This window comes from Curcuma longa, chromosome 4 (assembly GCF_044706935.1).
Source record: "Curcuma longa cultivar G26 ecotype Majalengka, Jawa Barat chromosome 4, ITB_CL_G26_1.1, whole genome shotgun sequence".
NCBI classification, from domain to species: Eukaryota; Viridiplantae; Streptophyta; class Magnoliopsida; order Zingiberales; family Zingiberaceae; genus Curcuma; species Curcuma longa.
This window is the reverse complement of record NC_133864.1, coordinates 13,096,624-13,123,292: the sequence shown is the minus strand read 5'-3', so window position 1 is coordinate 13,123,292 and position 26,669 is coordinate 13,096,624. Positions and strand designations below refer to the sequence as shown.

Genomic DNA, 26,669 nt, shown 5'->3' with positions numbered 1-26,669 from the left:
GCGTTTTCCTCCTGTGGTTTGGATCTCCGAAGCCACGGCGAGAGAGCTCCCTTTGTCAATGCAGAAACAAGAAGGCCCCTTCCCTGTGCTATCGCATTGGCGGCGAGTTGACATCGCGTAGGAGGATGTGCAAAAAGGCGAACGTGACACGGTGACAGCCGCGGGGAGCGGCGCATTGACGGAAGGAACGATGACGAGCTGCCTCTTGTCAGAAAGGCTGGAAATTGCCGTTTCGAAGCGGCCGCCGGGGTTTTGATTCGGCAGCAGCGGTTTAGGCACTCTTCCTGCTACTTCTAGGGGTTTCCTAACCCATCGAGCGATTGACGACGCAGATCGTGTGGAACAACGAAAATGCGACCTTTTTGATCCACATCTTCTCCGACTGCGACGGCGCGGCGGCTTTGAGGGTCGTGAAGGAAGCGTCGTCCCCGGAGATCTGGCAGCGGATCAGAAGGCCGTGGCAGAGGGCGAGCCAAACGCCCGACGCGGTCATCCTTGCGGAAAGGCTAGAAGATGAGGAAGAGGAGTTGGGCGGCGAGGAAGGGCGCGCACACGCCGACGGCTGGTGGTGCTGGGCCGCGGCATGGAAAATATTTTCAACAGATTCTAATAATGCATCAACCATATAAAAAATAAACTGTTTTCCTTCAAAAACTCCTCTAAAAATATATATTTTAGATAAATTATCTTTAATTAATTAAAGACATAGTACCAACTTAGACACTGGTCGATGTTCCATTTGTAGAGTCTTAAATGTAAAAAAAATTATTCATGAGCACCTATTCGAAACCCATGCAGACCTAAAACAACAAAACTAAAACTTTTACCCTACTGATTCAAGTGAGAACCCCACAAAGTTAAATGAAAGTTGCTTCCATTCTTCTGCTCATCAGTTCAGCAGCAACTGCTTTAGGACGCTAGGAAGGAAGGCATCCAAGGGTCAAGCACTCTTATTTTTTGACAATGTTCTGAAATCCAAATCGATCTCCTTGTTTTAGCCAACTCGGTTAGTTAAGCTAGATCATGTAGTCTCTTGGTTCTTCTTGATACCACTTCTGCCGCCCAACTCTTCCCGACATCAGTCTGAAATTTTCCTGCCAATTCACAGAAGAAGAAAGATCCAATTGTCAGGTTGATCACTTGAAGCAGGATTCAAGTTACAAATAAGGTCTATTACCTGCAGTTGAAATAAAGAACTCGTCCAAGATCTTCCCGTGTTCTGCGAGAATGTTAGACTATTAAGGAGAACATAGTTCAGTTGCAAATAAGGAAAATAGTAACACGATTTCTATTTTGAATACCAGTTACTTTAATCATATTCTAACCCAAGTGGCAGGTATGCATCCAAAAGCTAATATGAAGAGTTTCGTCTTATTTGGTTAGTTAGCAGATTTTGATTTGTTGGGTACAAACACAGATTTAAAATCTTGGTTGTGGCATCTAAAGATGACAAGGAACAACAGGATTAACAAAATGCTAATTTCTCGATACACCTCCGTTTTGTTGTTATTATATGTTGACCAACAATTCAAACAAGATGTCAAAAATGGTGAAGTCTAAGGACAGTGAGGAAAAACCGGCCGAGTACATACTTCTATAAAAGCCTCGCGAGGGAAAAAAAAAATCAAAAGACAACTCTAGCATACGAAATTAATAGCAGGTTCTTGGTTCAGTGCAAGTAACATGAATATCTGAGCATAGTGTTGATGAATATAAACAAATATGAAGTAATATAACTAACATGGGTTTGCATTTTACAATTTTTGGTTACAAACATTTTCGCATCAATAATGTGAATCCATAGAAGATGAATATTTAGTGATATGCTCGTATAACATTGCATAGAGTTAATACAGGGATACAGATTTCATGCTGCCGACCCAAACTCTAACATGGTTTGTTATTGTACATAGAAAATGGAATGAGAAAATTTTACCTGTTTCATATTCCAAAGCCTGAAGAATCATTTCTACCTGCACTAAAAAAATTCTAAAATGAAACACAAACAGAGTACAAAAATCCACGATATGCTTGTCGGTAAGAATATTCCCTAGGCCATATGACTCATCCAATTAGAGAGAAAATAACACACAGGTTCATATCCGTTACGTAAGTCAAGAAGAGTTTAAGGGAACCTTGTATTTTGCTTGAATATCCAGGAGAATCTTCGGAAGTACAGTGAGCACTGATTCTTGGAGAGGAAGTTGTGATCAATTTGTCCTTAAACAAAATAGTTACACACCAAAAGAAATTTTTGGCAGTTTATGACATTTCAAGTTTATAATTAAAAATACAACAAATAAATGTAAATAGGACCAGAAGATGCAGAAAAAGATTCTTTCCGTATAGGCGAATGGTTCACAAAGGTTATAGCATTAGACTTTGGAAATTACAAAAAGTCCTTAAACAATGACCACTGTTCATTTTGGTACATAGAATTTATCTTTTATCAATGTCTTCCTTAAACTTTCCTTTCTGTTTTCCCTTAGTAATTCTGTGGATCATAATAAAAAATAAACCTTATTGAAACATGATAAAAGGTAGTGCATTCTAACAAAACATAAATAAAAAATTTTGGGTACATATATGAAATAGAAACCATTGTTTATATGCTTATATTAGGAAAAAAAAAGCTGTTAAATGGGAAGAAATCCATCAAGTCCTATTGACAGAAAGACATCCGTAACAGTATAGCTTTGCCATCAAATAAATCTGATGAAATGACTAAAATGAAGCAAGCATGAAGTTTAAGGATGACACTGAAACAAAACACACTTTATGTACAAATGAAATGGAAACATAGTTTAGGAGTATTCTTGTACTTCACCCGCATTAGGCGTAAGTAAAAGCAATGGTGTAAATGCTAAAGAGATGAGGTAAACATACTTTGTCAAAATCCTTCACAAGACTAGCTTCAGTAGAAGAATTATTCTCATACTCCTGCCAAAGTTCCTGAATTTCATCAGCTGAAAAAACATCAAAAGACAGTCAAAGAATGAGAGTCAGCATAAGAAAACTATGGTGTTTTAAATTACTCTATACCCATTAATCCTCCACCGAGAATTCTGCACATTTCATCCAAAGCTTCTTGTTCACGCCTACTCTTTTCTGCCTTTGGAATGCCATCTGAAGGTGTGATATCACCAACAATAGCTGAAATAGAAAATTCACAAATCACAATATAATAACAAGCAACAAACAAACACTTGGGATCATGGTCAAAAGATAAGCACTAGGAAGATATTGAATACCAACATATCTAGAGAGTTCATCAAACCCAAAAAAAATGAATAAACAAAAAGAAAGTCAGTGTCTGTTACCTTCTGCAATATCGTGAACTATTGCAATCTTAATGCACCTATTAAAAATAAGATAGATTAAGATAGTGACAAACAGAGAATTATAAAAAAAAACTTTAGTCAATATGAGTAGAAATAGAGATAATAACTAATGATTCACTAGTTAGCTTCCTGATGTCACTTTTTTATGATTTTATAACCTCTGAACATATAAAAGGTGGCTACAACCTATCAAATGGGTCACATGTTACTCTTTAGCTACTTGCCAGTCTACTCTTCTAAGATCTTGCCAACTAACCCTTGATTTTATCATACGTTCAAGCAGAAATTTGCCAAGAAGAGAACAAATCACACACCAAAAGGAAAGGGTAAATTAGTAAAATTATGAGAGGAGGGTGTTAGGATCTCCCCACTTTCCTTTCCTCACATACTTCTATACTTTAACCCTAGGTATTTGGCTGTTCAAATAGGAAACAAAATAAATGGACCATGGCCCTGTTTATCTTCTAGCCAAGAGGGGACATTGCAAACCACTTCAGATATCTATTGATATTTGGCTGAGTTACTCTATTTTTTTAGGAGAAAACAATAGAGACATGCTACCAAAATCAGCAATTAATCTCTATGTTAATAGTAATCAACAACATTTTTTTTTCAGTTTACTGTTTGTTTGCATACAAGCTTTAATGGTGATTTATCTTTAGTTTACCAGGGAAGACAACTAATTGAAACTAGTACTAACTTTTTCCAAAATGGAATATTAGACATATCATAAAGAAGCAGTTCAGAGAATTGTGTTCAACCTCTCCCGATCAACACCAGGGATTTCACCAGCAACTAATGACATTAATGCCATCCGATACATGTGATCAGCAATAGACTCTGGATGATCAATACCATGTTTGATCCATCCTTTTCTTTTTGTAGTCTGTAAAAAATGGAAGAAGTTAGTGAGAAATCACATAGTGAAATTAACCACCAAAATTAATTATTCTGTGTCAAATTATGGAGCACAACTAGCAAATCTGATGTGCTTAAACACTTATGAAAGAACAAACTCTATAATTCAAAACCATAGAGTTGATTATGACATCGCCAATGTTGGATTCAAGACTAGATGGACAGGCAAGTATCAAAATCCTCAATAACATGGATCTCAGCCATAAATGCTTGATGACTAAATAAAACTGATGTGGACAACACAAATAGTTATGATAAATGGCTTATAGTTGTACTACTTTTGAAGATTATCACAGTTGTTCATGGACTTCTACTGTAATCGTACATTTGCAATCCACTTGTCAATTATAGTTTATGAGAATGAAAAAATGTCTCTTTAAGTCTCAATCTCTTTCAACCGTAACCCTAAAATGTATGCTTATTCAGAAAGATAGTTTGCCACAAGATTTGTTATCCTTGCTTATGGATTGCATTTATAAAAGTCAACAAATTATTCATTCAATAGCCTAAATATTGTAACACATACACAACAGAAATCATCTTCTCAAAAATCACCTCAGTTTGTTATATAGGCGAACCTCCATTTTTGTCTGGAAGGTCAAAGATTTATCAAACATAGAATTTCCATGCAACACCAACTTGAGGAGAATAGGAGCAGGTATAGGTATACACAAGCAAAGTGAGGTTGGCAACGAGTCAACTGGAATTTTGTCAGTCTGTTTTAATAGGGAAGCTCATAGCCCAAAACTCAACCTTTATACTAAAGCTGATTCCTTCGAGAAAAAGTGTCATTCCCAAATGCCACAAGTTCGAACTTTCTGAGAACAAGTTCCCCGATAGAAAGGATATGTCTCCCGTTCATTTTTCCTTCCCTTAAAAATTCCGGTACTTTATTCCGATCTTTAACTTCCAATAACGACAATATACCAAGCGCATGTTCCAATTGTTTGAGTGTGATCTATAAAGGGCTTAAAACCATGCCTCAAGGATCCAAACCGTAAAACATTCTGAAGGATCCCAAATTAAAATGCAATTCGTATAAGAAATAATCAACGACGCAAAAAAAACAGACATTAAATTGCGATTCAAGAGACAAATTGCAGACGTTCACACAGACAGATCGTTGATACCAACCTTAAGTCGATGGCAGAGAGTAAGGAAGTCAATAATGGAGGAGGCCGCCGCAGGGGAGGCCGAGTGCGGGGGATCTCCGTTGGAATCCAAACTAGAGCCTCCCGGAAAGACGGTGGCACGGGCGGCGATGAGAAGTCTGGATGGGAGGGACTGCTTCGAGGGCTTGAGAAGTCGAAGGATGTGCGACCGGGAAGCGCCGAACCGAAGGAAGAGGCAGCGGCATGGCGGGATGCGGAAGGACACCGGCGATCGCACAGCCATCCGCGTCGACGAAGGCAACGAGAGATGAGCCGAACAGCTGGGCGAAACCGTGGAAGGGACGGAAACAGTAATTCTACCATTTAGTATAAAAAAACAAAACATGCAGTGATTTTTTAAATGCCAACAATGTTTTAAATAATTTTTCAAAAATGACCCTAATATTCATTAAAATTAAAATGAAATGGGTCAAATTTTAAAGAAAATTTAACTACCATTACTTGGCTTGTTGCAATGGAAACAAAATAAATTGATTTTAAATGTGATTGTTCCGGTCAAAATATTGTGGATGATTAAGTTATCGGTCAACAAACTGCTAACATATACGCTTTTCGAAAATAATTGTCAAAAACATAAAGGAACTTGAAAAATACTCAAAAAGAGAATTAGAATGGTGTCGGGGTGAATCCCAATAAGTCACCTCTCAAGTTAGGATTTTGCATGAGGAAAGAGTTTAATGACTTGGAGAAATTAGGATTGATGTGTGCATACTTGTGCCCATGGGTATGATGACAACTTTTTTTTAGAGTTGATCTTCGAAATATTAATATCCGTTTAGGAAATATTCTGAGATACGAGATTTTGTTCCAATATACGCGTTCATTTAAGAAATATTCCAAAATATTTACCTAATCTTAAGGATGAACTAACTTTATGACTTTATCATGTATGACACGTGGAGATAACAGATTTCCGCCACATCATAAGCATCTCCAATTAGTCTAGTCGAAGAAGGCATAGTCTGACTCATTGGACTGTGTTGAGTTATCATCGGGATACCTTGATGAGGTGTCATCACTCCGCCCCATATGAATGAAGTGTCCATAATAGGATCTCGAGCTCGGGACTCAATGTAAGGCTATGTCGCGAGCTCAAGGCTCGGTGCTCCAAACCTATCATAAGGCTAAGTCTCGAGCTCAGGGCTTGGTGTTTCAGGTTTGTTGTAAAAGTAAGTCACTCAGCTCGGGGCTCGGTGCTCTAGGTCTGTTGTAAGGCAATGTCACAAGTTCGAGGCTCGGTATTCCAGGCTTGTTATAAGACAAAGTCGCGAGCTCGGAGCTCGCGAACTCGGTATTTCAAGTCTATCGTAAGGCAAAGTTGCAACTTGGGGCTCGATGTTTCTGGCCTATCGTAAGTCAAAGTTGTGAGCTTGGAGCTCGGTGCTTCGGACCTGTCATAAGGTAAAGTCGCGAGCTCGGAGCTTGATGTTCTGAACCTTTCATAAGGCAAAGTTGCGAGCTTGGGGCTTAGTGTTCCAGACCTATCGTAAGATAAAGTTGCGAGCTCAGAACTCGATGTTTCGGGCCTGTCGTAAGACAAAGTCGTGAAGCTCGGAGCTTGGTGTTCCGGGCCTATCATAAGGCAAAGTCGCGAGCTCGGGACTCGGTACTCCGGACTTGTCGTAAGACAAAGTCGCAAGCTCGAGGCTCAGTGCTCCCGGTCTATCATAAGGCAATCGCGAGCTCGGGGCTCAGTGTTCCGGGACTATCTTAGGGCAAAGTTACTAGCTTAGGGTTTGATGCTACGAGCCTGTCGTAGGGAAAAGTCACGAGATCGGGGCTCAGTGCTCTGGGTCTGTCATACGGCAAAGGTAAAGTCACAAGCGAGCTCGGAGGCTCGGCTGCTCCGGGCCTGTCATAAGGCAAAGTCGCGAGCTCGGGGCTCAGTGTTCTTGGCCTGTCACAAGGCAAAATTGCGAGCTCGGTGCTCAGTGCTCTGGGTCTGTCGTAAGGCAAAGTCGCGAGCTCGGGACTCAGTGCTTCGGTCCTATCATAAGGCCAAATCGTGAGATCAGGGCTCGATGTTCTAAGCCTATCGTAAGGCTAAATCGCGAGCTCGGGACTTGATGTTATGGGCCTGTCGTAAAGCAAAATCGCGAGCTCGGGCTCGGTGTTCCAGCCCTGTCGTAAGGTAAAGTCGCAAACTTAGAGCTCGATGTTCTGAGCCTGTCATAAGGCAAAGTCACGAGCTCGAGGCTCGATGTTCCAAGCATGTCGTAAGGTAAAGACGTGAGCTCGAGGCTCAGTGTCTATCATAAGGTAAAGTCGTAAGCTCAAGGCTCGGTGCTCCGGGCTTATCGTGAGCTCGGGGCTTGGTGTTTCGAGCCTGTCATAAGGCTAAATTGTGAGCTTGGGGCTCAATGTTCCAAGCTTGTCGTAAGACTAAATCGCGAGCTCGAGGCTCGGTGTTCCGGGCATGTCGTAAGGCAAAATTGCTAGCTCGGGGCTCGATGTTTCAAGCCTGTCGTAAGGCAAAGTCGCGAGCTTGGGGCTTAGTGTTCTGGGCCTGTCGTAAGGCAAAGTTGTGAGCTCGGGGCTCGGTGTTCCAGGTATGTCGTAAGATAAAGTCGCGAGCTCAGGCCTCTGTGTTCCAAGCCTGTGGTAAGGCAAAGTCGTGAGCTCAGGACTCGGTGTCTACTGTAAGGCAAAGTCACGAGCTCGAGGCTCGGTGTTCTAGGCCTGTCGTAAGGCAAAGTCGCGAGCTCGGGGGCTCAGTGTTTCAGGCCTGTCGTAAGGCAAAGTCACGAGTTTGGGGCTCGGTGTTCCAGACCTGTCGTAAGTTAAAGTTGCAAGCTCAGGGCTCAGTGTTCCAAGCCCGTTGTAAGGCAAAGTAGCGAGCTCGGGGCTCAGTGTTTTAAGCTTGTCGTAAGACCAAGTTTCGAGCTCGGAGCTCGGAGCTCGGTGTTCCAAGCCTATCGTAAGCCAAAGTCGGGAGCTCGGGACTCGTGTTCCAGGTCTGTCATAAGACAAAGTCGCGAGCTTGGGGCTAGTGTTCTAGGCCTTTAATATCCTGGATCATCATGGAAAATATTTGACAATATTATATTTCTAACATTGATGAAATGGTTTAAATTTGTTAGAGTCCTTCCTTGGCAAGGTCAGCTCATCTTCAACTTCAGACTTTGTTAGTAATGGGAGAGACCATGGTTTTTGTATTTTGTCCGCGACTATGTCCAAATCTAAGGAGATCAAACTTTGAGAAAGATAATTGCTGATAGATGTCACTGGTCGAAGACCAAGAGAATTTCTGGAAGTACCTGAAAGTTTCTAGAGATACTTCAAGTAAACAAATATTAAATGAAGCAATACTGTAAGGATTATTAATCTGATGAATGAATTATAAGATAAAGAGTGTTAAAGAAAATATCTTGATAATTCAGAGAAAGACTTATGCTCAATGTTGAGGTTCTACTTCAATAATGGTAGGAATGATTCCTTGTCTGATAATATTTGCTAGAGAGTATATGTCTTGAGTCAGCACCATCGCAGTTGCAGTGATAGTCAAATTATTATTATTTTTTCTAAAAAAAATTATATTTCATTTAGATTTGGTAGAAAGTATTCTCCAACTTATTCATCGTATGTGTGACATCATTTTGAAACTATAGAGATCAATCAAAAAGCTCTTGGACTCTCTCTAAGAGCTTTTTATTTTCATGTAAGAGTGCACCGTCCGAAACTGCTCAAAGCTGAGCTTGACTCCCTTGAGGTCGACCCGTGAGCATTAGGTCAAGCGAACTTGAATTATTAAAAATAAAATAAAATAAATTAGTTGTAGTTTGCCTTAGCAAGTGATGAGAGCTCTTTGAGTTGAAGTAGTTAATCCAACATCAAGTCCCACACTACTGTTTGATGGGCGCACAGTCACAGACAATCTCCAACCACTTCGTCTGAGCAGCAAAAAAACCAAACTAGGGTTCTTGGCCATGCACAGCCTCTCGCACAGCAAAGCTGGTCAAGTGGCCCTTCCATTAATAACTGATTCTCCAGCTGGAGTTGCTGATCCATGTCCTGCTCTGGCCCTGCTGCTCTTGAGCATGCGCCTCGTTCAGAGTCAAAGGGAGATTAAACTACTCGAGAACCCATATCGTTGTCCCCTGGCAACTCATCATGCAGCGTGAAGAGGGGGAGGAGTTCACATGCAGCACCAGTGGACAAGGCCATGGGTGACGAGTTGAACTGCTGCTGATCACTTCCTCTATAAAATGCAGCAGCAACTGCAGAAACCTTGATTCTTCATCAAGCACATCGCGCTAGCTAGCTTCAGTTCTAGAGCAGTATTGAACTTCCTATCATGGCCGGCGCCGGCGCGAAGATAGGAAGCCAAGGAAGAGTAATGTCCGGTAGAAGGAAATCTGGAGGAGGAGGGCTCAGCAGAGTGCTGAGGGAGCAGAAGGCGAGGCTCTACATCATCAGGAGATGCGTCGTCATGCTACTGTGCTGGCATGACTAGTGATGCCGTTCCTGCCATGGTGGAGGAAGGAATTTTTGCTAGCTAGGTTTATCCTGTGAATATAGATGATAGAGGTGTGAATTCCTGATTTTGTAGAGTAGGATCTCAATCCCTGTTCTTGTTTTTTGCCTTGTCTTTGTTTTGGCAAGGTTCAAGTGCAATCCTGAGAGCTTTGATGTTGGTTGAATGGACTATGCGAACTTTATTCAGATTCATACATAGTTCCGAACTAATATTACCAGTTTCTCTGCCAAGATCTTGATTCTTTTCCTTATTGTGAAATTAACTTGAACTGAGAGATCTCAAGAACAGAGCTCAGTTTGTTCCATTTTTCTGAGCTCCCACATGATTGACAGAAGGAGCCTGAGTTGGATGTCAGAGCTCATCTCTCTGGCTCGCATTAAATAAGGATTGAACAGTTGTAGATATCGTCCCAAAATTAATCTCCTCTGTCAGACTGATAATCTTTTAGATGTTTTATTTGCGAAAACTCTTTTTTCATCAAAATCTAGCACTTACAAAAGAACTCTTTTAGCATTTAAAATATATATATATACTACCACGAGGGGCTTAGATTGTTACTGGAGTGATAGTATAATTACGTTTTCTTGCAAAACCAGGTACGAAAAAAGACTTGCAAACAGCCATCATTATTTGCTTCATCTAACTCTCTTTTTTCATCTGCAACACATGATTTAGAACCAGTGAGTGCGATTTCCGCCACAGAATCTGAGCTTCCATCTCGTTGTTGGCTAGATTTGAGCAAGAACTCTCATTACAGTCGGCAAAATATTTTCCTGAGACACCAACCAATTGAGGGCTCAAAGCAACGTAGCAAGTTGTGGCTGCTCCCTGCAGCCATGGTTTAAACGAAGAATTCAGCAGAATTTTTTTAAATAAATAAATAAAAAGTGGATATCCCACCTGTGGTGTTGATTTTAGCAGCCTTGCTGCAAGGAAGAACATTGAATCTGTAATGGATGATAACAGAGTTAGAACATCTCGAGATTCTTGTTTTATGAACATTTCATTGTTCAAACCTGTAATCAAGCCTTTGTGATCTCTTATGATTCCAGTTTTCACTATCCCTGGATGCAGCGCATTGATTGTTAACTTTGCATTTCTTTCCTGCAAAATTTAGATTACTTTTTCTGCACGAATTTAAGATGATTAAAAATCTCTTTAGTTTTTTGTCTGCACATACTCTCAATCTTCTAGCAATTTCTTTGGCATGCAGAATGTTTGCCAATTTGGACTGTGCGTAAGCTACTGTGCCATTGTATCTGCAGGCAAAGAAGAACCATTAACCATTGTTTTCTTCCAAATTGTTGCAAAATAAGCGAAAAACTTAAGCTAAAATTTCTTTCTTACTCCTTAGGATTTAGCATGTCAGAGAACTTGAATCTTTTCCTTTTCACCCAAGTGTGGATCACTGATGACACGTTAATAATCCTCCCTTCAGTTCCTGTTCTTTCTGATGTCTCAATCATTCTTTCCAGCAAATTTTCAGTAAGTAGATAATGACCTACAGAGAAAATATATCTTTGTCAGATTGAAACCTAATGAGACAAACTAAGACAAACTCTAATTCCTTTTAGTTTCAAACTTGAAGACTACTGTAATTATGTGGCGTATACTTTTGTTGTCAGACAAATGTTCTCAACGCACACGAGCTGTGATGAATTAAGAAAGATCATGCAATAGTTTCACTTTCCTTTTCCTTTTATCACAATTACTTCCTCTCTCTTTTGCTCGCTGCCACTCTGCAAAGGGAAACAGAGAGAGTGCAATTGATGCTCACGATATGATTCGTTCCTCCTTTTCAAGTGAACAACATGGAGGCCAGATAGGAATTGCCAGGGATTTCGACTTTTCCGAATTCAAAATTTAAACTGTAGATGCAAATATGAGAATCGAGCATGCATTCATGCATGGCTTACCTAAATAGTTGGTAGCGAAGGTCATCTCAAACTTGTCCTTGGTGAACTGAAGCTTCTTGCAGTATTTCCCAGCATTGTTTCTGCACAGTCCTGAAATAGTAAGCTTCATAGATCTATGATCGTCATGATCAGTGAATTGGTTGCTCACATGAGGATGTTGAGAGGCAATCGAAGTGACAAAAAAGCGGAGCAAAATTTCTGGATGGAAGCAAATGAGCTGAGATCCATCTCCATCAGAAAGATCTCTGCGCCTGGAGTTTCCTCTTGGATCCATGCTTTGACCTCAGCAGCTCTCTTGAGGTCCCTCGCAGGGATGACCAGCCTCAGACCTCTCTTCGCGAGCACTCTTGCTGTTTCTGCCCCAATGCCTGAGGTTGCTCCTGCAGTTAAGCAGCACTCGAACCAAAAAAAGCGATCAATAATCATGCAAATTTTGCTTAGAGAGAAAAATGAACTACTACCAGTGATGATCGCGGTAAGATCACAAGGGTTGGAAGAGTAGATGTCTTGGGAAACTTGCTCAGCAGTGACACTGGATCCAAACCCGCTTGGCCCTGCTAAGCCTAGCAGATACCTCAGTGTTTCTCTCATGGAGGACAACAGATGATACTCACAACTACAATAGCTTCACCATTTCCTCCCACCCTTTTAATGAGCCATGCACGACCAGTTATAGAGACAGGAAACGACGTCTGTCGCATGAAAATTCAACCCTAGAGGATCGTGCATGCACTGGTGCAGTAGTTCGACCCCGAGCATGATGATGGCTGCGTGTTGGTTGGATTGGGGAGGAAGGAAGCATGGATGGGGACTTCTCAAGGAGCAGGGGTGGACACAGGGGCCCCACGGGTCCTCCCAGTGAAGGGCAGGCTTTAGATTGCATGCTGGAATACAGTAGCAGCACCCGAACGTGCCCCACTGTCACCTCTTGCATATGATTCTCCATGATCAGTTGCTTCAAGCTTTTCCATACCATGCACTGCCTACAGCACTGGTCATGGAGGTAATGGTTCAGTAATCTCAAGCTTATGATCTGACACTGAACAGTAATGTGGACTTTTGGGTAGGTGAAAGTTCTTCTCTGTCTTATTATACTTTAGTTTGGCTTCATTCACCAACAACTCAACAAAAAGAGAACTAGGGGGGGTCTCCAGCTGAGCTTGTCCCTAAAAAGTTCAGAAATCCATTGGACTAGTTTAGAATGGAATCATTAGGACCTTTCTTTTTCTTTCAGTGAGCTTTTTGGCTGATCTGATCTCCTCACCTATAGGGGATATATATTGTATTGTATTATACATGATTAAGAACTAGACAACAAGATCCTCTGATGCTAACTTTGTCTGCAGTTTGAGCCTGGATTTGGTGAGGGGCAATAGTCAATAGATATAGAGTTAGTAGTCAGTTTATGTTAAGGAATTGATTAGAGCATAATTAACTTAATTTCAGCTACAAAATCAATCCCCATACAAAAGTTGAAATGATTAAAGGTAGTAGTAGCCTTTGTTTATGAGTTTAACTTTGTTGCTTTTGTGTTATGGCAGTCATGTGATTATCTAGGCACCTATTAGTATGTTTAGTTTTTATCAGTACAAATTTGGCTTTCACAAAAAAAAGGAGAATAAATTTGCCTTAACTACTCTTTAAAAATTTTAAGGAAGATTTCTCGTTAAGATTATATAATCCAACTATATTGGATACTAACCTTGGTAATTTCTTAATTCTATTTTCCTCTTCTTATCTATATATTTTAATTATTTTTTGCATATTCAAATGACATTAGAAAAATATTGATAAATTATAAAACTCAAATGCATTTTGTGTAATATTTGAAGCTAAAGAACAATATTTTGTCAATTTAAGTCACTATTTTAACAGAGAAATTTATATGCAAAAGTCAATAACAAAATTATGCCTGATATTAAATTAAGAATACATGCATACTCTTACTTGAAGGAATCTACTATCAGTTTCCTGGCAAGATTGTTTACAAGATGTTTCTTTGTACATCAAGCAAGAGATAATCATCTTCAAGAACATCTTCTTTTACTGACACAAATTGAAAAGAAATAGGGAATAATTGTAATCAAGCTAGCTATCAATACATTCAATGGTAAAATGAAAATGAACAGTGATCTAGTGATCATTTCGAACAAGCATTGAATCCTTCCAACACTTTCACATATAGATGCTAAATCAAGTGTAAAACACAATATTGCTGATTGCAACTCTGCTGTACTTCATAGAGAAAATTAATAAATCTCCATACTTCATGTGAATCCAAGTAATAAAAGCTTGAAATCTTGAACACAAGTGCCAAACAGCATACAAATGGGTCCTTAGATGAGTCTCAGTTCATATTCGCCTGCCATTGTAATGTATCTCACCCAGGGGAGAGCTTGGTATCCGCTCTTCTCGATGATTTTAAGATACCGAACCTAAGCAATCAATGGCATTGATGCACCAAGTCATTAACCATGTTTACATAGTCCAGTAAATAAATTGTGGAGAAACATACCTGTATGCCAGAGACAGTGAAATATGGGATCTCGAACTTCACACGTATAGGAGCTTTTTTCTCTGGAGTTGCCTCTTCTGCAGTTATACTGGGAAGACTAAATTCTGCCCTACACATGTATTCCTATGTATCGAGAAGGAAAACAAAATACAAGTGTCATCATGAATACACGCACATAACTTCACAACAATTGGCAGCGTCCTTGATTTATCTAGCAAAAAGAAATTGCCTCGTACCTTGCCACCAGGAAAAGATTTTACTTTCCAGACCAATGCGTCATTTTCAGGAGCATATGAAGCAGAACCCATGGATGTCCGAATGTTGGGATTGGTGGCATCCGAAGGTACAGGCAGCTCAATTTCCACATTTGTAGCCGTGCTGTGTGGCATAAACATAACAGAAACTCTTCAAAATTTGATGTGACGAACTCGCAATGCACTAAAAAAGTAGAATAGAAAGGCTATCATATATGATAAATCAGGAAGAGCAGTGGGATAGCACCTCCTTTCCTTGAACTGACTTCTTGCCTTAATTGTGATCTCTATGCGACTTCTTGAGTGCCTCTCGACTTGAGCCTCCACCCAGATTGGAGGCTTTACCTGAAAAGATCAGAACAATAAGTATACAGGTAAAATAAAGAACATCTAACAAAGGGAAGACCAAACTTTCACAATTTTCTTTTCAAGCAAAAGCATCAATCGCTGGTAACCTGAGTGCTGAGTCTGTATGTCATTAGGTCAAACGACCCATCGGGCGGTATGAAGGATATTGTCCTGTCATTCTCAAAACGTGCCAATCGCACACACCTTAAATGACAATGTAAAAGCCTCAGTACCCAGATAAATATTGTCTCTACAATCAGAACAGTCAAACAACCCTCTCAATTTTTCTTTAAAGCAAGGCACGAGAGAGAGGGATAGAGAAAAGAAGGTTAAAGGACCACTCACTGGTGAAACTTTATATCATCTAAGTCTATAGCTTTTCCCTTAGTTGTCCGCCCTTGAGCTTCCAAAAGTACCCGATCATTCAGCCCAAGTTTACATTCAGGCATTCCACTGCATAAATGGTGTATGATTTGTTATTTTACATTTCAATTTCTCATATATATATGATTCTAGTGGCATGATATTCTATTTTCATTCACCATGCGAACTACTATTAGATGTGTTGAAATGTTGGCACAACAAAAAGTAAACCAATGATTTAGAATTTGTGGCTCAGTAATAATGATGAAAAACACATTCATGTCATGTTTTAACATAAAAAACGATTGTTCATGATAAGCAATTGATGAAATTATGAAGAGGCAACAGATGTAATTATTCAACAGATCCATTTAAGGCAGTAAGCAATAATAAAAGGGCATTCATATCGTGTTTTAGTAAGAAAAAGAACACTGTTCACAGTAAGCAATAGATAAACCAGTGAACAGGCAGTGGATATGTCAATGTGTTTATTTCATAATTCCATTGAGGCAATAGCAATAATAAAAGCACATTCATTGATGGGCAATGCTTTCATAAACCCAGGGAAAATTACAATTCCAACCAATAGTACCTGTTGGGGGAAGGGGGGCTGGGGGGGGGGGGTGACTTAATGCTTCAAAATTCTTCGTAAATGCATAAGAATAATAATGGCAAGATGCTGTGACCTCATCTACAATATAATCCTTTCGTACAATGAAATAATTAACTAAATCGTAACAAAATTAAGCCACTTGGTATGTCTCTTAGATGTTTTTCCTATCCCCTGTGTTCATATTTGTGAGCTTTTATATGATCTCATTTGTCCACAAAATATAACAGATAATGAATCAAGGAATTGGTGTTCTTTCAGATTAAAAAAGTACATGAGGAAGAGCACCCCTCTTAAGTGGACCTTTGTATGACTGACTAAGGTTCAGCAAGATAAAGTGTGCAATCATTTTGAAGCACTGACCCTATTGTTCCCACCCTGAGACCCATTGCTGTAGGATCACAATTTTATTATGATAAGCAAACAATAACTCCATACAAGAAGAAAGACCAAGCTAAAGTATACATTCCAACAACTATGCAACCATGTTTGCCAAACACTAAGATCTTTACGAACTTCAATTGTAAAATATGGTAAAGAACTTAGCACCAAACTTTCACCCGGAATGTATCTAGTTGTCTACTAGTGAATTGTATACAAGACAAAGTTGCAATAAAACTAGTGATTTTAAAGGACAACGTGGAAAATTGATACTGAGACAAGCAAGAAACATAAAACTGAACAATAGTATTTGGCATAGCTATTTCTAAATGCATGGTCAATATGAGTATCAAGTGTCAACTCAGAGTGTTGGTGCAATACAGGTAAAGAAGGGGGTAAATGAAGAGTGTCAGTATCAAAGGTTGCAAGAACAAGATAGTAAGTCTATTAAAGGGGGATTGCTACAGGTGATAGGGATAAGAACATATGTGAATATAACATTGAAGCCAATAAGGGAAGTTTAGAGGCAATGATGACATATCAAAACAAAGATGCCATACTGGTTGCCTTGAAAGAGCAAAAATAAGAGAGGTCTAGAAACCTAGAGAGCAAGGTGCAGAAAACCAAGTGAGTTATACAACCAACAGAGTCAGAAGCTACCCAGCTATTGATCAAGACACATAGAAACAAGATTTAAAAAAAAAAACTTCCATTTCATAAGAAGATAATTTCCAACTTAAGAATTGCTAGCATCTACTTTATAAATGCCTTGATAAATTTAAAAAGTTGAAACTGACAAAGAGATTGAAACACTTATTATTGAAAATTGATAACGTTATGATTCCATTTAAATAGTTTTCAAAGCATCAGAAGTTTTCAACCTGCCATATTGAAGTGAGAATATTCTTGTTGCACAAACTTAATTTTATAAAAGTCCATGACAAGAGCAAGATAGATAATCGTACCAATCAAACAAGTCTTTAATGAAAATTCTATACTGATTGTGTGAATTTGGTCTATAATGAACTTATACACTCTCTAATCAATCAAATCATAAACTGTGCCATGACTAGATCCAACAGGAAGCCTACCGGCTACATTTTTTTAACGAGGACCCCTTATATGTGAGCAAAAAAGTCCTATTGTTTTAAATGGAGGATATTGCTCTTTCCCATCTCTTCGCTCGAGCAGACCATGATGACCACACACCACCAATGACTATAAATTACATGGTCAATGGAGTATAATTTGCCAGATTCAAAGTTAAACCTGAAACAAACAGGGGGGGGGGGGGGGGGTGGGATACAAGACTGTAGAATAAGAATATTTCATTCAAGTAGCTCAGTAATAGATACATAGAACCTATATACAAGAGATTCCATGTTTGTCAACAGAAACATAAAGATGGCTCATCATTTAGCGATCTACATGATTGAACCCTTCACATGGTTGAATCAGGCTGTATAAATATCAAATGTCCTTAAATCTATACTTTATTAACCTTACAAATCTATGCTTACCCCCGCATGTCACCCACAAATTTTCTTAGCCCATCAATCAAGCACAATAACAGGTTTACATCTTCAGATACTCCATGCAACACCATGAGTATTGAAGTTGCAAATTTGAAAAAAAAAAAAAAAATATAGAAAGTTAAAGGCACACTAGATCTCGTCTTAGTTGACCAATCTATATGCTTCAGCATTAACAGATTTAAAATACACCCAGTGGCAGCCCTAGGGAGCGACCCCCATTCCTCCTATCACCCTAAATTAAATCTCCATTAGATTTTTTTAGTGTAAATTCTATGCACTCCCTTGCAGTTTACTGGTATCCCATATACCCCCTTTTTTTTCTAAAATGTCAACTTCAGTCCATAATTTGGCTCATTAATTCAAATTTAACACAAATTATATCGAATTGCATTTTTGACTAGATATGATGAAAACAATTTGAGAAAATTGACAAAAAAACACTAAAATTATACAATGAGTAACTAATGTCCGTGGGGCCTTGAAGCACCTAGTGTCCTACAATCAGTATGAGGCTGCAATATTTGATTGCCTCATAGATATAATGAACACAACATGTAATGAATAAGTTGCCCAAATTTTATTGAAACTTTATGCTTCTTGGGACAAACATGAGTAATGATCCATAAGAGGTGTTTAAGGAATAGAGGTTAGTGAATCATCATGACTGTTAAACATACCAAGTAATACTATGGAATTTTACCATTTGTGATTTGTTACTGACATATCCGAAAATACAAAATAGCAAATCAATCACATCTACCCAATAGCAAAAAAGAAAAAACACATTAGTATGAGCTTATGAATGACCTTGAACAGAGAGAAAAATTAATGGTCTAAAAAATAACAGAACCTAGAGAGAAGAATTTAAACGAAATGAGAGAAATAAAACATTAGTTCACCTCAAGTATGTTCTCATCTTCAACGCCCCAACAACATCAGAACGGATAATCTGTCCATTGCTGTTAACGAGAATATTCACGCTTTCAACAACATCCAAGAATACCTGAGAAATAAAGAATATGTTCACACCTTTACACAAGGATAATTTGATGAATACTGACGAACAGAACCAGCAACGAAGGAACACATGACCTACTTCATTTTTCTTGTATCGAATGCCTTCACTGCGCCATGACACTGCATTTGTGACAGCCATTGGGGGCCTCTGTACGACTTCCATCCTATATGCATCCGTCTTGATGAATTCACTCAGAATCTTAGCTTCAGTGTACTGAGGGTAACCAAAGTCCATCATCTCATCAAGCAACTCGTACTGTCCACAATAGACAATTCAATTTCAATGTGCAGGATATGAAAGGGAAGGAGAGAGAAAATAAAACCCCATACTTGTTCATTGAATTGCGTTCGGCACCAACAAGACCAAGTCAGAAAATAAGAAGAAGAAAAAATCCCTTACCACAACTACAAAATTGTCTCTCAAGGATTCTTCCTCCAATTCCTCGAAATAATGTTTAAATACCTGCATGAATTCAAGAAATAGATGAAGAAAAGTCGTATGAGAAAGGAAATTACATCGCTAATAAGGAATGCTCACATCAACGACGCGATGCAGGAAGAGGAGGATGCTAGCAGCATTGCAATTCTGCCTCGCAGCTGTCATTAGAAAGACATTATTGTGCTGGATGAACATATAACTGATCCCACCATCGAACGCCACAGGCGAGTGCGACTCCGGGTCTCCCTGTAACGCCAAAGCAGGAGCTCAAGTTTCCACCTTTGCACCAAGAACGAGCTGGGCAAGCGAATTCTAGAGTTCCGCAACGGATCTAGATGGACTCGGAGAAAGAAAAAAAATAGGGATATGGAACAGGAGTCACCTCCTTTTCGATGAGCTTTGTGAAGAAGCGCTCGGCCTGTACTGCGGAGACGTCCCCGCGGTAGTCCCTCCAGATGAGGACGCGGCCCTTGATGTCGAGGAGGAACAGCGCGGAGACGGCGCCCGCCATGGATTCAGCGTGGCAACGCGAGAACTCCACGGATCAGAATCGGATCGGGGGCAGAATCGAGGCTCCAGATCTGGCTTCACATCCCATTTCCGAGACTCTTGTGCCTGAAACTCTACTGTCGAACAGCGATCGAAGAAGAGGAGAGACCGATCGAAGACAGAAGAGCACACCAAGGTGTTCGTGTGGATGCGATTAGAACGGAGAAAGGACGTGGATTGAGATCTCGGGAAGCTGTCGAAGCGCTCCCCTCCCCTCTCTCTTTTCCATTTTTGAGAGATGCAGTGCACCAAGGGTTCGTGTGGATGCACCGGTCCGCAAATCGACCGGAATTAACCAAACCGGAACTCGAATTGGACCCGATTTCGGCAACGGGGTCGAGTGTTTCATACTGTTCTATCTAAATTTATTATATGAATATGTTTATTTAAATTTTAAATATGAATATAAATATAAATATATTCTTATCAGTGATTTTAACTTGATCAAGTGAATTAAAAAATAATTATTTTATAATTTTGATATAAAATTGTTGTAAAATTTCAGAGCTCACCTATATTTTTAAATTGTTTAAATGAATAAAATAAATAGACATCTAGAAGTTTTAATTTATTGTGTGACCAATTTTTTATTACATCTTTGAGCTAATTAAATTTGTATATTTATCTAGTGATTTTGATTAATTTGAAAATATGAATTTAGATAAAAAAAATTTATGAACATAAAATTAATATACATGTTACAACATGTCAAATTTTTAATTCATTTGGCCATTTTAAAAATATAAGTGAATACAACAACCTATTCAAATACAAAATTTAAACAAAAATAATTATAAACATAATTTTTTATATTTACTTTTAAAAAATATTTTTCCCTTAAATACAAATTTTGTATTACTTTTATTGTTATTAATTTTTAAAGAATTTTATTTGGTGATAATTTTCCAAACTTATAATATTTTCTAAAAGTTTGCTCTTATATTTTCAAATTTATATATTTTAACATTTTTTAAAAAAAAGTTTATAACTGATCAAAATTAGTATATAAATCTATTTAGATCTATTCTTCTAAAAATAATCTCTCCATAAGCAAAAAACATGATAATCTCTAATATTAGTAAGAAGTAAAACGGATCCGTATGTAATGAAAGTTCGATTCTCATACGTCCGCAGTGCTTGAACTACTCATAACGATGGATCATCTGTCAAAATCCATTTGCACTTTACAAATTTACTATAATCGAATGGAAAACTTCCATGGAATCGAATCTATTACCACCAAAAATAATCGGTTCGAAGAGAATCAAAGAGTTTTGAGGAAATCCGACAAACGTACAAATCATGTAAGGTCTTGTTTAGCATCGAGTGCTGAATGCCCAGAACTGGTAGTCTTCAGATCTCAGTTGTTGGCACAGCACAGAAGCAAAGTAGGGTTGTGACAAATTAATAGAAGAGACTCAAGTCTTCTGTCAAGACCTTTAGTTGCATTCCAGAATCATGCTCTGGAAATTGGAGCATCATAATTCACAATTAGTTGCATTCAAAACACAAGCTCTGCAGTTTGAAAGTAACATCAATATATAAAGTTTTAGAAATGATGAACTTGTGTAACAATGATCCACCAGAAGCTACAATACCGATCAAAAACTCCGGTTTTAAATTAACCAAGTGTTTCATGGAAATCTACAACATGATGATCATAGCAAACTAAAAGGAATCTTAAATAATAGGAGACTCTGCTCATGTATTGCTGTGAATTGCTACCAATCCCCTTGCTCAACAAATTACAAAAGGGCAAACACTTTATCGAAGATCAAAACTAGCCTATGTTAAGACTGAATTTATCTGACATTCTCCGATGTAGCAGCTATGTTCTGATGATGAAACTTGCTCAGACTAGTGCGCACAAGTGCTTCCCCAAATAAGGATGCTTTTGTCGACCTCAATATACGAACTTCAACAAAATCTCCTGCTTCTGGTTTTCGCTCCCCATCTGTTTGGAACGAGTGTGGAAGAGAGACATTAAGAAAGTGGACCTTGTGACCTCTATCACTCCTTCCTATGAGTTCCGTCTCAGGTGCTCTCTTGTTGGGTCCCTCAACCAAAACAAGTTGGATGGTGCCTACTTGAGCATCAAACCTCTGCCCGCTACTTTCACGGAAAGCATCAATTATTTCACTGAGTCGCCTCTGCTTGACACTATCAGGAACATCATCCACATAGTTCCTGTGGGCATGAGTTTTTTCCCTCATGCTATAAGCAAACATGTATGCCATATCATATCCAACCTCCCTCATAAGGCTTAGGGTGTCGGCATGCTGTTCCTCTGTTTCTCCACAAAAACCTGCAACAGAACTCCTAGTCTTTAGTGCTAAAAACAAATTAATACTACAATTGGAGGGTTAACATTGGATCAAATTCTCTTGCAATTACTATAACCAGAACTGAAAACAGTCCATCTTTGAGCTTTGCATTTGTGTCACTGTGAAGCATCACAAGACTTGGTCATATTAAAGATTTTCCTAACCAAATAATTCGGCTATTTAAGTCTATTATTCCCTTTTAAAAAAAGTTTGTTATAAATTAGGGATAAGTTAAGAGTTTTTTTTTACTTGGTCATATGTCTATAAAAAGGAGCATGTTATAATATTATTTACTTTTATGTTCGTCGAGAGTTGAGATGTTATAATGATGTCACTGATAAGACAAATCAAAAAACTCTCCTAGTCATATTTGCTCTCTCTCTCTCTCTTTTTCCTAGTCTCTCTCGTGCTAGGTTTGGTTCATGGAATGGAATTGATAGGAAATAGAATTGTTATATTCCTAGTAATGGAATTGATAGGTAATAAAGTAAGAATACATATTTGTTAATTTGGTTCATGGATTGGAATAGATAGATAGATCATTTTCATTTCTATATTTGGTTTGTAGGAAGATTATAAGTAATAGACAAATTGAAAGACAACTAATAGACAGCACAAACATAACTATACTTTGTAGTTGTAGAATCATTTAGAGTTGAAGGTGTGGGAAAAAAGAGAATAAGAACAAAGAAAAATTCTAGTTAATAAAAGTAATTTAAGAGATGTAAATATTACTAGTGATTGAACATCACATAAAGTTCAGTGGAGCTATAACATCTATAGGGATAGAACATCACGTAAAAGTTCAGTGGAGCAATCCCATCTATTTCGTTAATTTTAAATAATTAGGATAATTGGGAAAAATACAACTCAATAATGATAATGATGACCTAGAATTTTATATAGAAGGACATTTAAGAATAGGAAAAATAGGTGGCACAGTTAGCAAGATAATGACACTAAAAACTAACAAAACTAAATCGTATATAAACCATCATGTAAGTGACTAAAAAGGTAGAATTTTACCGCAAATAAAGTCGCTACTTAGTCCAACATCTGGAATGATGGTCCTTATTTTTTGCACAAGCTCCAAATATACCTCCCTGGTATAGCCACGACGCATTCTCTCAAGTACAGTTGTACTCCCACTTTGAGCAGGCAAATGAATATTTTTGCAGATGTTATATCTATCCCGCATAAGAGAGAGCAAATCATCAGGAAAGTCTTTGGGATGCGGGGAAGTAAATCTGAATCGCATCTCTGGAAATTCAGTAGATAATCGATCCAAGAGATCAGAAAACCGCAGGCCCATCTTTTTAACTTTACACATGCTGGAAAACCCATCACTTAATTGCCAATTTGAACCTGGTTCCAAATCATTGAGCTCTGAAACATCATTGTAACTATTTACATTTTGACCAAGAAGCATGACTTCCTTCACACCCTCCTTGAAAAGCTCGCCTACTTCTCTGACAATAGAAGAGACAGGACGGGATCTCTCTCTACCTCTAGTGAATGGAACAATGCAGAAGGAACACATATTGTTGCATCCCCTCATTATTGAGACAAATGCGCTAACTGAATTGCTTGAGATCCTTATAGGACTGATATCAGCATAAGTTTCTTCTAGAGAAAGCAGGGTATTCATTCCCTTTTGTCCATAGTCAACCTCCTCCAGCAGACGAGGTAGATCTCTGTAAGCATCTGGTCCACAGACTACATCTACCATTTTATCTGCATCGAGTATTTTCTCTTTCAACCTCTCAGCCATGCATCCTAGAACAACTATTTTGGGAGGATGTGAAGATTGCGACCTTCCCACAGCAACATTGCTCTTCCATTCCCTTTTTAGAAACCAAAAGTAGTTAAGCCTCTGCCAAACCTTTTGCTCAGCATTGTCCCGGATAGCACAGGTGTTGATAAATATGATCTCAGCATTCTCAGGTTCCTTCACAGTTTCTGCATAACCAGCATTTTTCATGATAGATAGAACAATCTCCATGTCATTTATATTCATTTGGCATCCATATGTCTCATGGTAAATACGTCCCCTACTGATCATCTCTGAAGTTGACACTGCACTATTTGTATGAAAATTACAAATAACATCAGTGAACTACAAAATGCAACTAAGTTAAGCACATTAACATAGGAACGCAAGGGTAAGCAGTAGGATTATCAACTTTTAACTCTAGAAAAGGTGATCGCTAGAGTCACTAAATTGAAGAGTATATAGATATAAACAACAGCAACGGTTCAATGTTATATGAATGTAATTGGTGCATTATAAACCAGTAAACCATTCATTGTATGTCATTTGGCCTTGATGCCACAGAACAATTTTACATTCAGAATAATGAATTGTGAATATACTGTGTGCTGTAATATGTAACACCAGCAACTAAACATATATTTCAATGAACTAATTTCCACAGAGATATGAACCTGGAGAATAGATGGATACTACCATCTAACTGTGCAACAAGTATTCATATGCCAAAAGTCTCAGATCAATTTCAAACATTGAAGTCCAGCTCCAAACTGATTCTTAAATACCATAGTTTTAGTGATATTCATCCAACTAGCAAAGCGACAATCGAGGTCAAACCACATTGCTTTGTGCATGAGTTCCATGGAGGAATAAGATCTATATAGCCAACCCCAAATAGTTGGAACTAACTTCCTGACAATGACAGAGTAATGCATATTTGATCTAAACTTGTATTATTTATTTAGGTTTAGGATCATCATCAAGCAATAATAGTACAAAATATTTGTAATATACTACATAGATTTTCCTTTATTGAACTCTATGAAAAATTATATCAACAGCAAGAAACAACCAAGACAACTAGATAAGTATTGAGCAAAATTGTGTGAATTTATATCTTTTATGGCCATTAATTCCAAAGAAGCTTATGTTGAGTGATAAAGATAATAAGGTTGGATAGGGCTCAACTTTAGTGCCTCGCCTTGAACAGGGCTCTATAGCTTCATTTAGGTGCACTCAAAGTTTGAGCATGAGTATTCCTTTAGAAGACTAACATGCAGGATATTGCATCTACATAGTCTATAATGCACAGATTTCATCATTTTTTACCAGAAATTTTAACAGTTATACATGCAGATTTGACTTAGAAAGGGGATTATTCACTGAAAAAAAAAGATGTCACAGGTAAAGTCTTAAATTTCATCCCTTCTTTTACTTTCCTAGGTATGGAAGCTCAAATACAAGACCTGGTTTAGTAAAATCAATCTGTATTGCTCATTAATCATCCAGAACCTCAATCACATACTCTAGGCACCCATCTGCAACCTCACCATAAGATGTATGATTGTCTTTTTAATATCACTCCACTTGTCATCCTCTTTTTAGTGTAATAATTAAGTTATTTGTGAATATTACTCAATTACATGGTTATCCCTGTACATTGGCATGTTGTTAATAGCAATTCACATATACATAAATCAAAAAAGAGTGTAGAATCACTACTTTTCTTTTTCATCCTTCCAGTCTCTATGCACTGTATCCGTTCAAAAGCTAAGAAACTTGTTTTCCTTGACGTTGTTTCAGGCCAAAATTGCAATTTTAGAAAATAGCATGCTCGCGACGTTGTTTCAGGCAGATCACTTTTCTAAATTCTAAAAAATCTACAGCCTTACGAAGCATCGCCGCCGTCAAGAAACTAATAGTAACGAATCGAAAGACAGAGACCATACTCTACTTGGGTTTCGGCGGCAGCGGCGGCGCTCGTAGAAGCATGGAGCGCGAAGCGGAAGCGAGCGCTAAGGGAAGAGCTTGGGCTCGATGCGAGAGCGGGTCCGAACCGACGCGCGCGGCACTGGGAGAAGCAGCGAGGAAAGAGGAGAGGAGAAGAACTTGAGAGGGCGTGGCCGATAGCGGTGAGGGAACGGAACCGGCGCACGGCGGCGGAGTGGTGGTGGGCTTGGATCTTCCAAAAAGCGGAGAGAGGCGAAGCCATCACGGTGGATAGGAGAGGCAACGCGAGGCGCCGTCCCGGTCACGTACTGGATTGCAAAGGCATCACATCCCTTACGAGTGGGCATGAGTTAAGTTAAACCGGGGCAAAAGAACCGGTCAGACGGCCCATTCAACCACAAGCCGGCCTAACTCGAACCGTAATTCGATTTGCCTGGGCCAACCGGGTCCAGATTCAATGTTTTACAACATTTGTATCGGGTGTAAATATGTTGTGAAAAAAAACAATTCCAAGAATTAAGATGTGAAAACTTTTTAAAAGTAAAAAATAAATAAAAAAAATTCAACAATCCAAGTTGACCAACACAACAATAGTTTCAAAGTCAGCTAACTTTCACCTTCAAGCCTTCACAGTACCAATCAGTAATTTTAAGTATACGGGGGAGAATTAAAAAAAAATACGTAATAAAATAATGAGATGAGATACGAAAGCACGTCAATATTGATTAATTTAAGTATTTTGCCCAAAGAGAAAAACAAAAGGAATAATCAGCACTAATCTACAACAGA

The 26,669-nt window shown here is 38.6% G+C and overlaps 5 protein-coding genes across 6 annotated transcripts; 1 reads left to right on the top strand and 4 right to left on the bottom strand.

Moving 5' to 3' along the window:
- Positions 1 to 678: 678 nt before the first annotated feature.
- LOC141826921 (uncharacterized) lies at positions 679 to 5,720 on the bottom strand. The gene is made up of 8 exons (XM_074714244.1): positions 5,394 to 5,720; positions 4,103 to 4,227; positions 3,321 to 3,358; positions 3,043 to 3,153; positions 2,887 to 2,966; positions 1,937 to 1,973; positions 1,178 to 1,219; positions 679 to 1,094 (listed from the first exon to the last, which is right to left on the bottom strand). The coding sequence occupies exons 1-8, from the start codon at positions 5,652 to 5,654 to the stop codon at positions 1,012 to 1,014; spliced, it is 777 nt and encodes a 258-aa protein (XP_074570345.1). The 5' UTR covers positions 5,655 to 5,720; the 3' UTR covers positions 679 to 1,011.
- A 4,005-nt stretch (positions 5,721 to 9,725) lies between these two features.
- On the top strand, positions 9,726 to 9,884 carry LOC141825914 (small polypeptide DEVIL 6-like). Its single transcript, XM_074713178.1, has one exon. It carries the CDS (start codon positions 9,726 to 9,728, stop codon positions 9,882 to 9,884), a length of 159 nt encoding a protein of 52 aa, XP_074569279.1.
- Positions 9,885 to 10,447: 563 nt separating this feature from the next.
- Positions 10,448 to 12,415, bottom strand: LOC141826907 (short-chain dehydrogenase TIC 32 B, chloroplastic). Of its 2 annotated transcripts, XM_074714230.1 has the most exons (8): positions 12,286 to 12,415; positions 11,973 to 12,204; positions 11,825 to 11,904; positions 11,256 to 11,409; positions 11,089 to 11,167; positions 10,925 to 11,012; positions 10,809 to 10,855; positions 10,448 to 10,736 (listed from the first exon to the last, which is right to left on the bottom strand). In XM_074714230.1, exons 1-8 carry the CDS (start codon positions 12,413 to 12,415, stop codon positions 10,548 to 10,550), a joined length of 999 nt encoding a protein of 332 aa, XP_074570331.1. In that variant the 3' UTR covers positions 10,448 to 10,547. The 2 variants fall into 2 exon arrangements, with proteins under 2 accessions (XP_074570331.1, XP_074570330.1); XM_074714229.1 differs by having other exon boundaries at positions 11,973 to 12,415.
- A 1,465-nt stretch (positions 12,416 to 13,880) lies between these two features.
- Positions 13,881 to 20,049, bottom strand: LOC141826906 (AP-1 complex subunit mu-2). The gene is made up of 11 exons (XM_074714228.1): positions 19,669 to 20,049; positions 19,386 to 19,532; positions 19,248 to 19,310; positions 18,927 to 19,103; positions 18,730 to 18,833; positions 15,287 to 15,394; positions 15,049 to 15,145; positions 14,841 to 14,938; positions 14,576 to 14,717; positions 14,340 to 14,462; positions 13,881 to 14,259 (listed from the first exon to the last, which is right to left on the bottom strand). Exons 1-11 carry the CDS (start codon positions 19,795 to 19,797, stop codon positions 14,161 to 14,163), a joined length of 1,287 nt encoding a protein of 428 aa, XP_074570329.1. The 5' UTR covers positions 19,798 to 20,049; the 3' UTR covers positions 13,881 to 14,160.
- A 1,371-nt stretch (positions 20,050 to 21,420) lies between these two features.
- LOC141827816 (CDK5RAP1-like protein) lies at positions 21,421 to 26,184 on the bottom strand. The gene is made up of 3 exons (XM_074715146.1): positions 25,880 to 26,184; positions 23,186 to 24,240; positions 21,421 to 22,140 (listed from the first exon to the last, which is right to left on the bottom strand). The coding sequence occupies exons 1-3, from the start codon at positions 26,140 to 26,142 to the stop codon at positions 21,638 to 21,640; spliced, it is 1,821 nt and encodes a 606-aa protein (XP_074571247.1). The 5' UTR covers positions 26,143 to 26,184; the 3' UTR covers positions 21,421 to 21,637.
- Positions 26,185 to 26,669: the final 485 nt, after the last annotated feature.

Bases quoted from the DNA above. Each gene is read 5' to 3' on its own strand.
- LOC141826921 (XM_074714244.1), bottom strand. From the start codon at position 5,654: ATGGCTGTGCGATCGCCGGTGTCCTTCCGCATCCCGCCATGCCGCTGC. The intron at 4,228-5,393 runs GTTGGTATCAAC...CATTTTTTACAG, and splicing joins CTCTCTGCCATCGACTTAAG to ACTACAAAAAGAAAAGGATG. The intron at 1,974-2,886 runs GTATGTTTACCT...TTTTTAGTGCAG, and splicing joins TTGTGAAGGATTTTGACAAA to GTAGAAATGATTCTTCAGGC.
- LOC141825914 (XM_074713178.1), top strand. From the start codon at position 9,726: ATGGCCGGCGCCGGCGCGAAGATAGGAAGCCAAGGAAGAGTAATGTCC.
- LOC141826907 (XM_074714229.1), bottom strand. From the start codon at position 12,415: ATGAGAGAAACACTGAGGTATCTGCTAGGCTTAGCAGGGCCAAGCGGG. The intron at 11,410-11,824 runs GTAAGCCATGCA...TTTTCTCTGTAG, and splicing joins CTTCGCTACCAACTATTTAG to GTCATTATCTACTTACTGAA. The intron at 10,856-10,924 runs GTTTGAACAATG...CATCCATTACAG, and splicing joins TCACAAAGGCTTGATTACAG to ATTCAATGTTCTTCCTTGCA.
- LOC141826906 (XM_074714228.1), bottom strand. From the start codon at position 19,797: ATGGCGGGCGCCGTCTCCGCGCTGTTCCTCCTCGACATCAAGGGCCGC. The intron at 18,834-18,926 runs GTAGGTCATGTG...TTTATTTCTCAG, and splicing joins TTCGATACAAGAAAAATGAA to GTATTCTTGGATGTTGTTGA. The intron at 14,463-14,575 runs GTACGAGGCAAT...CTCGATACATAG, and splicing joins AATCTTTTCCTGGTGGCAAG to GAATACATGTGTAGGGCAGA.
- LOC141827816 (XM_074715146.1), bottom strand. From the start codon at position 26,142: ATGGCTTCGCCTCTCTCCGCTTTTTGGAAGATCCAAGCCCACCACCAC. The intron at 24,241-25,879 runs GTATGGTCTCTG...TCATACAAATAG, and splicing joins GCCGCCGAAACCCAAGTAGA to TGCAGTGTCAACTTCAGAGA. The intron at 22,141-23,185 runs GTAAAATTCTAC...GTTCTGTTGCAG, and splicing joins AAGTAGCGACTTTATTTGCG to GTTTTTGTGGAGAAACAGAG.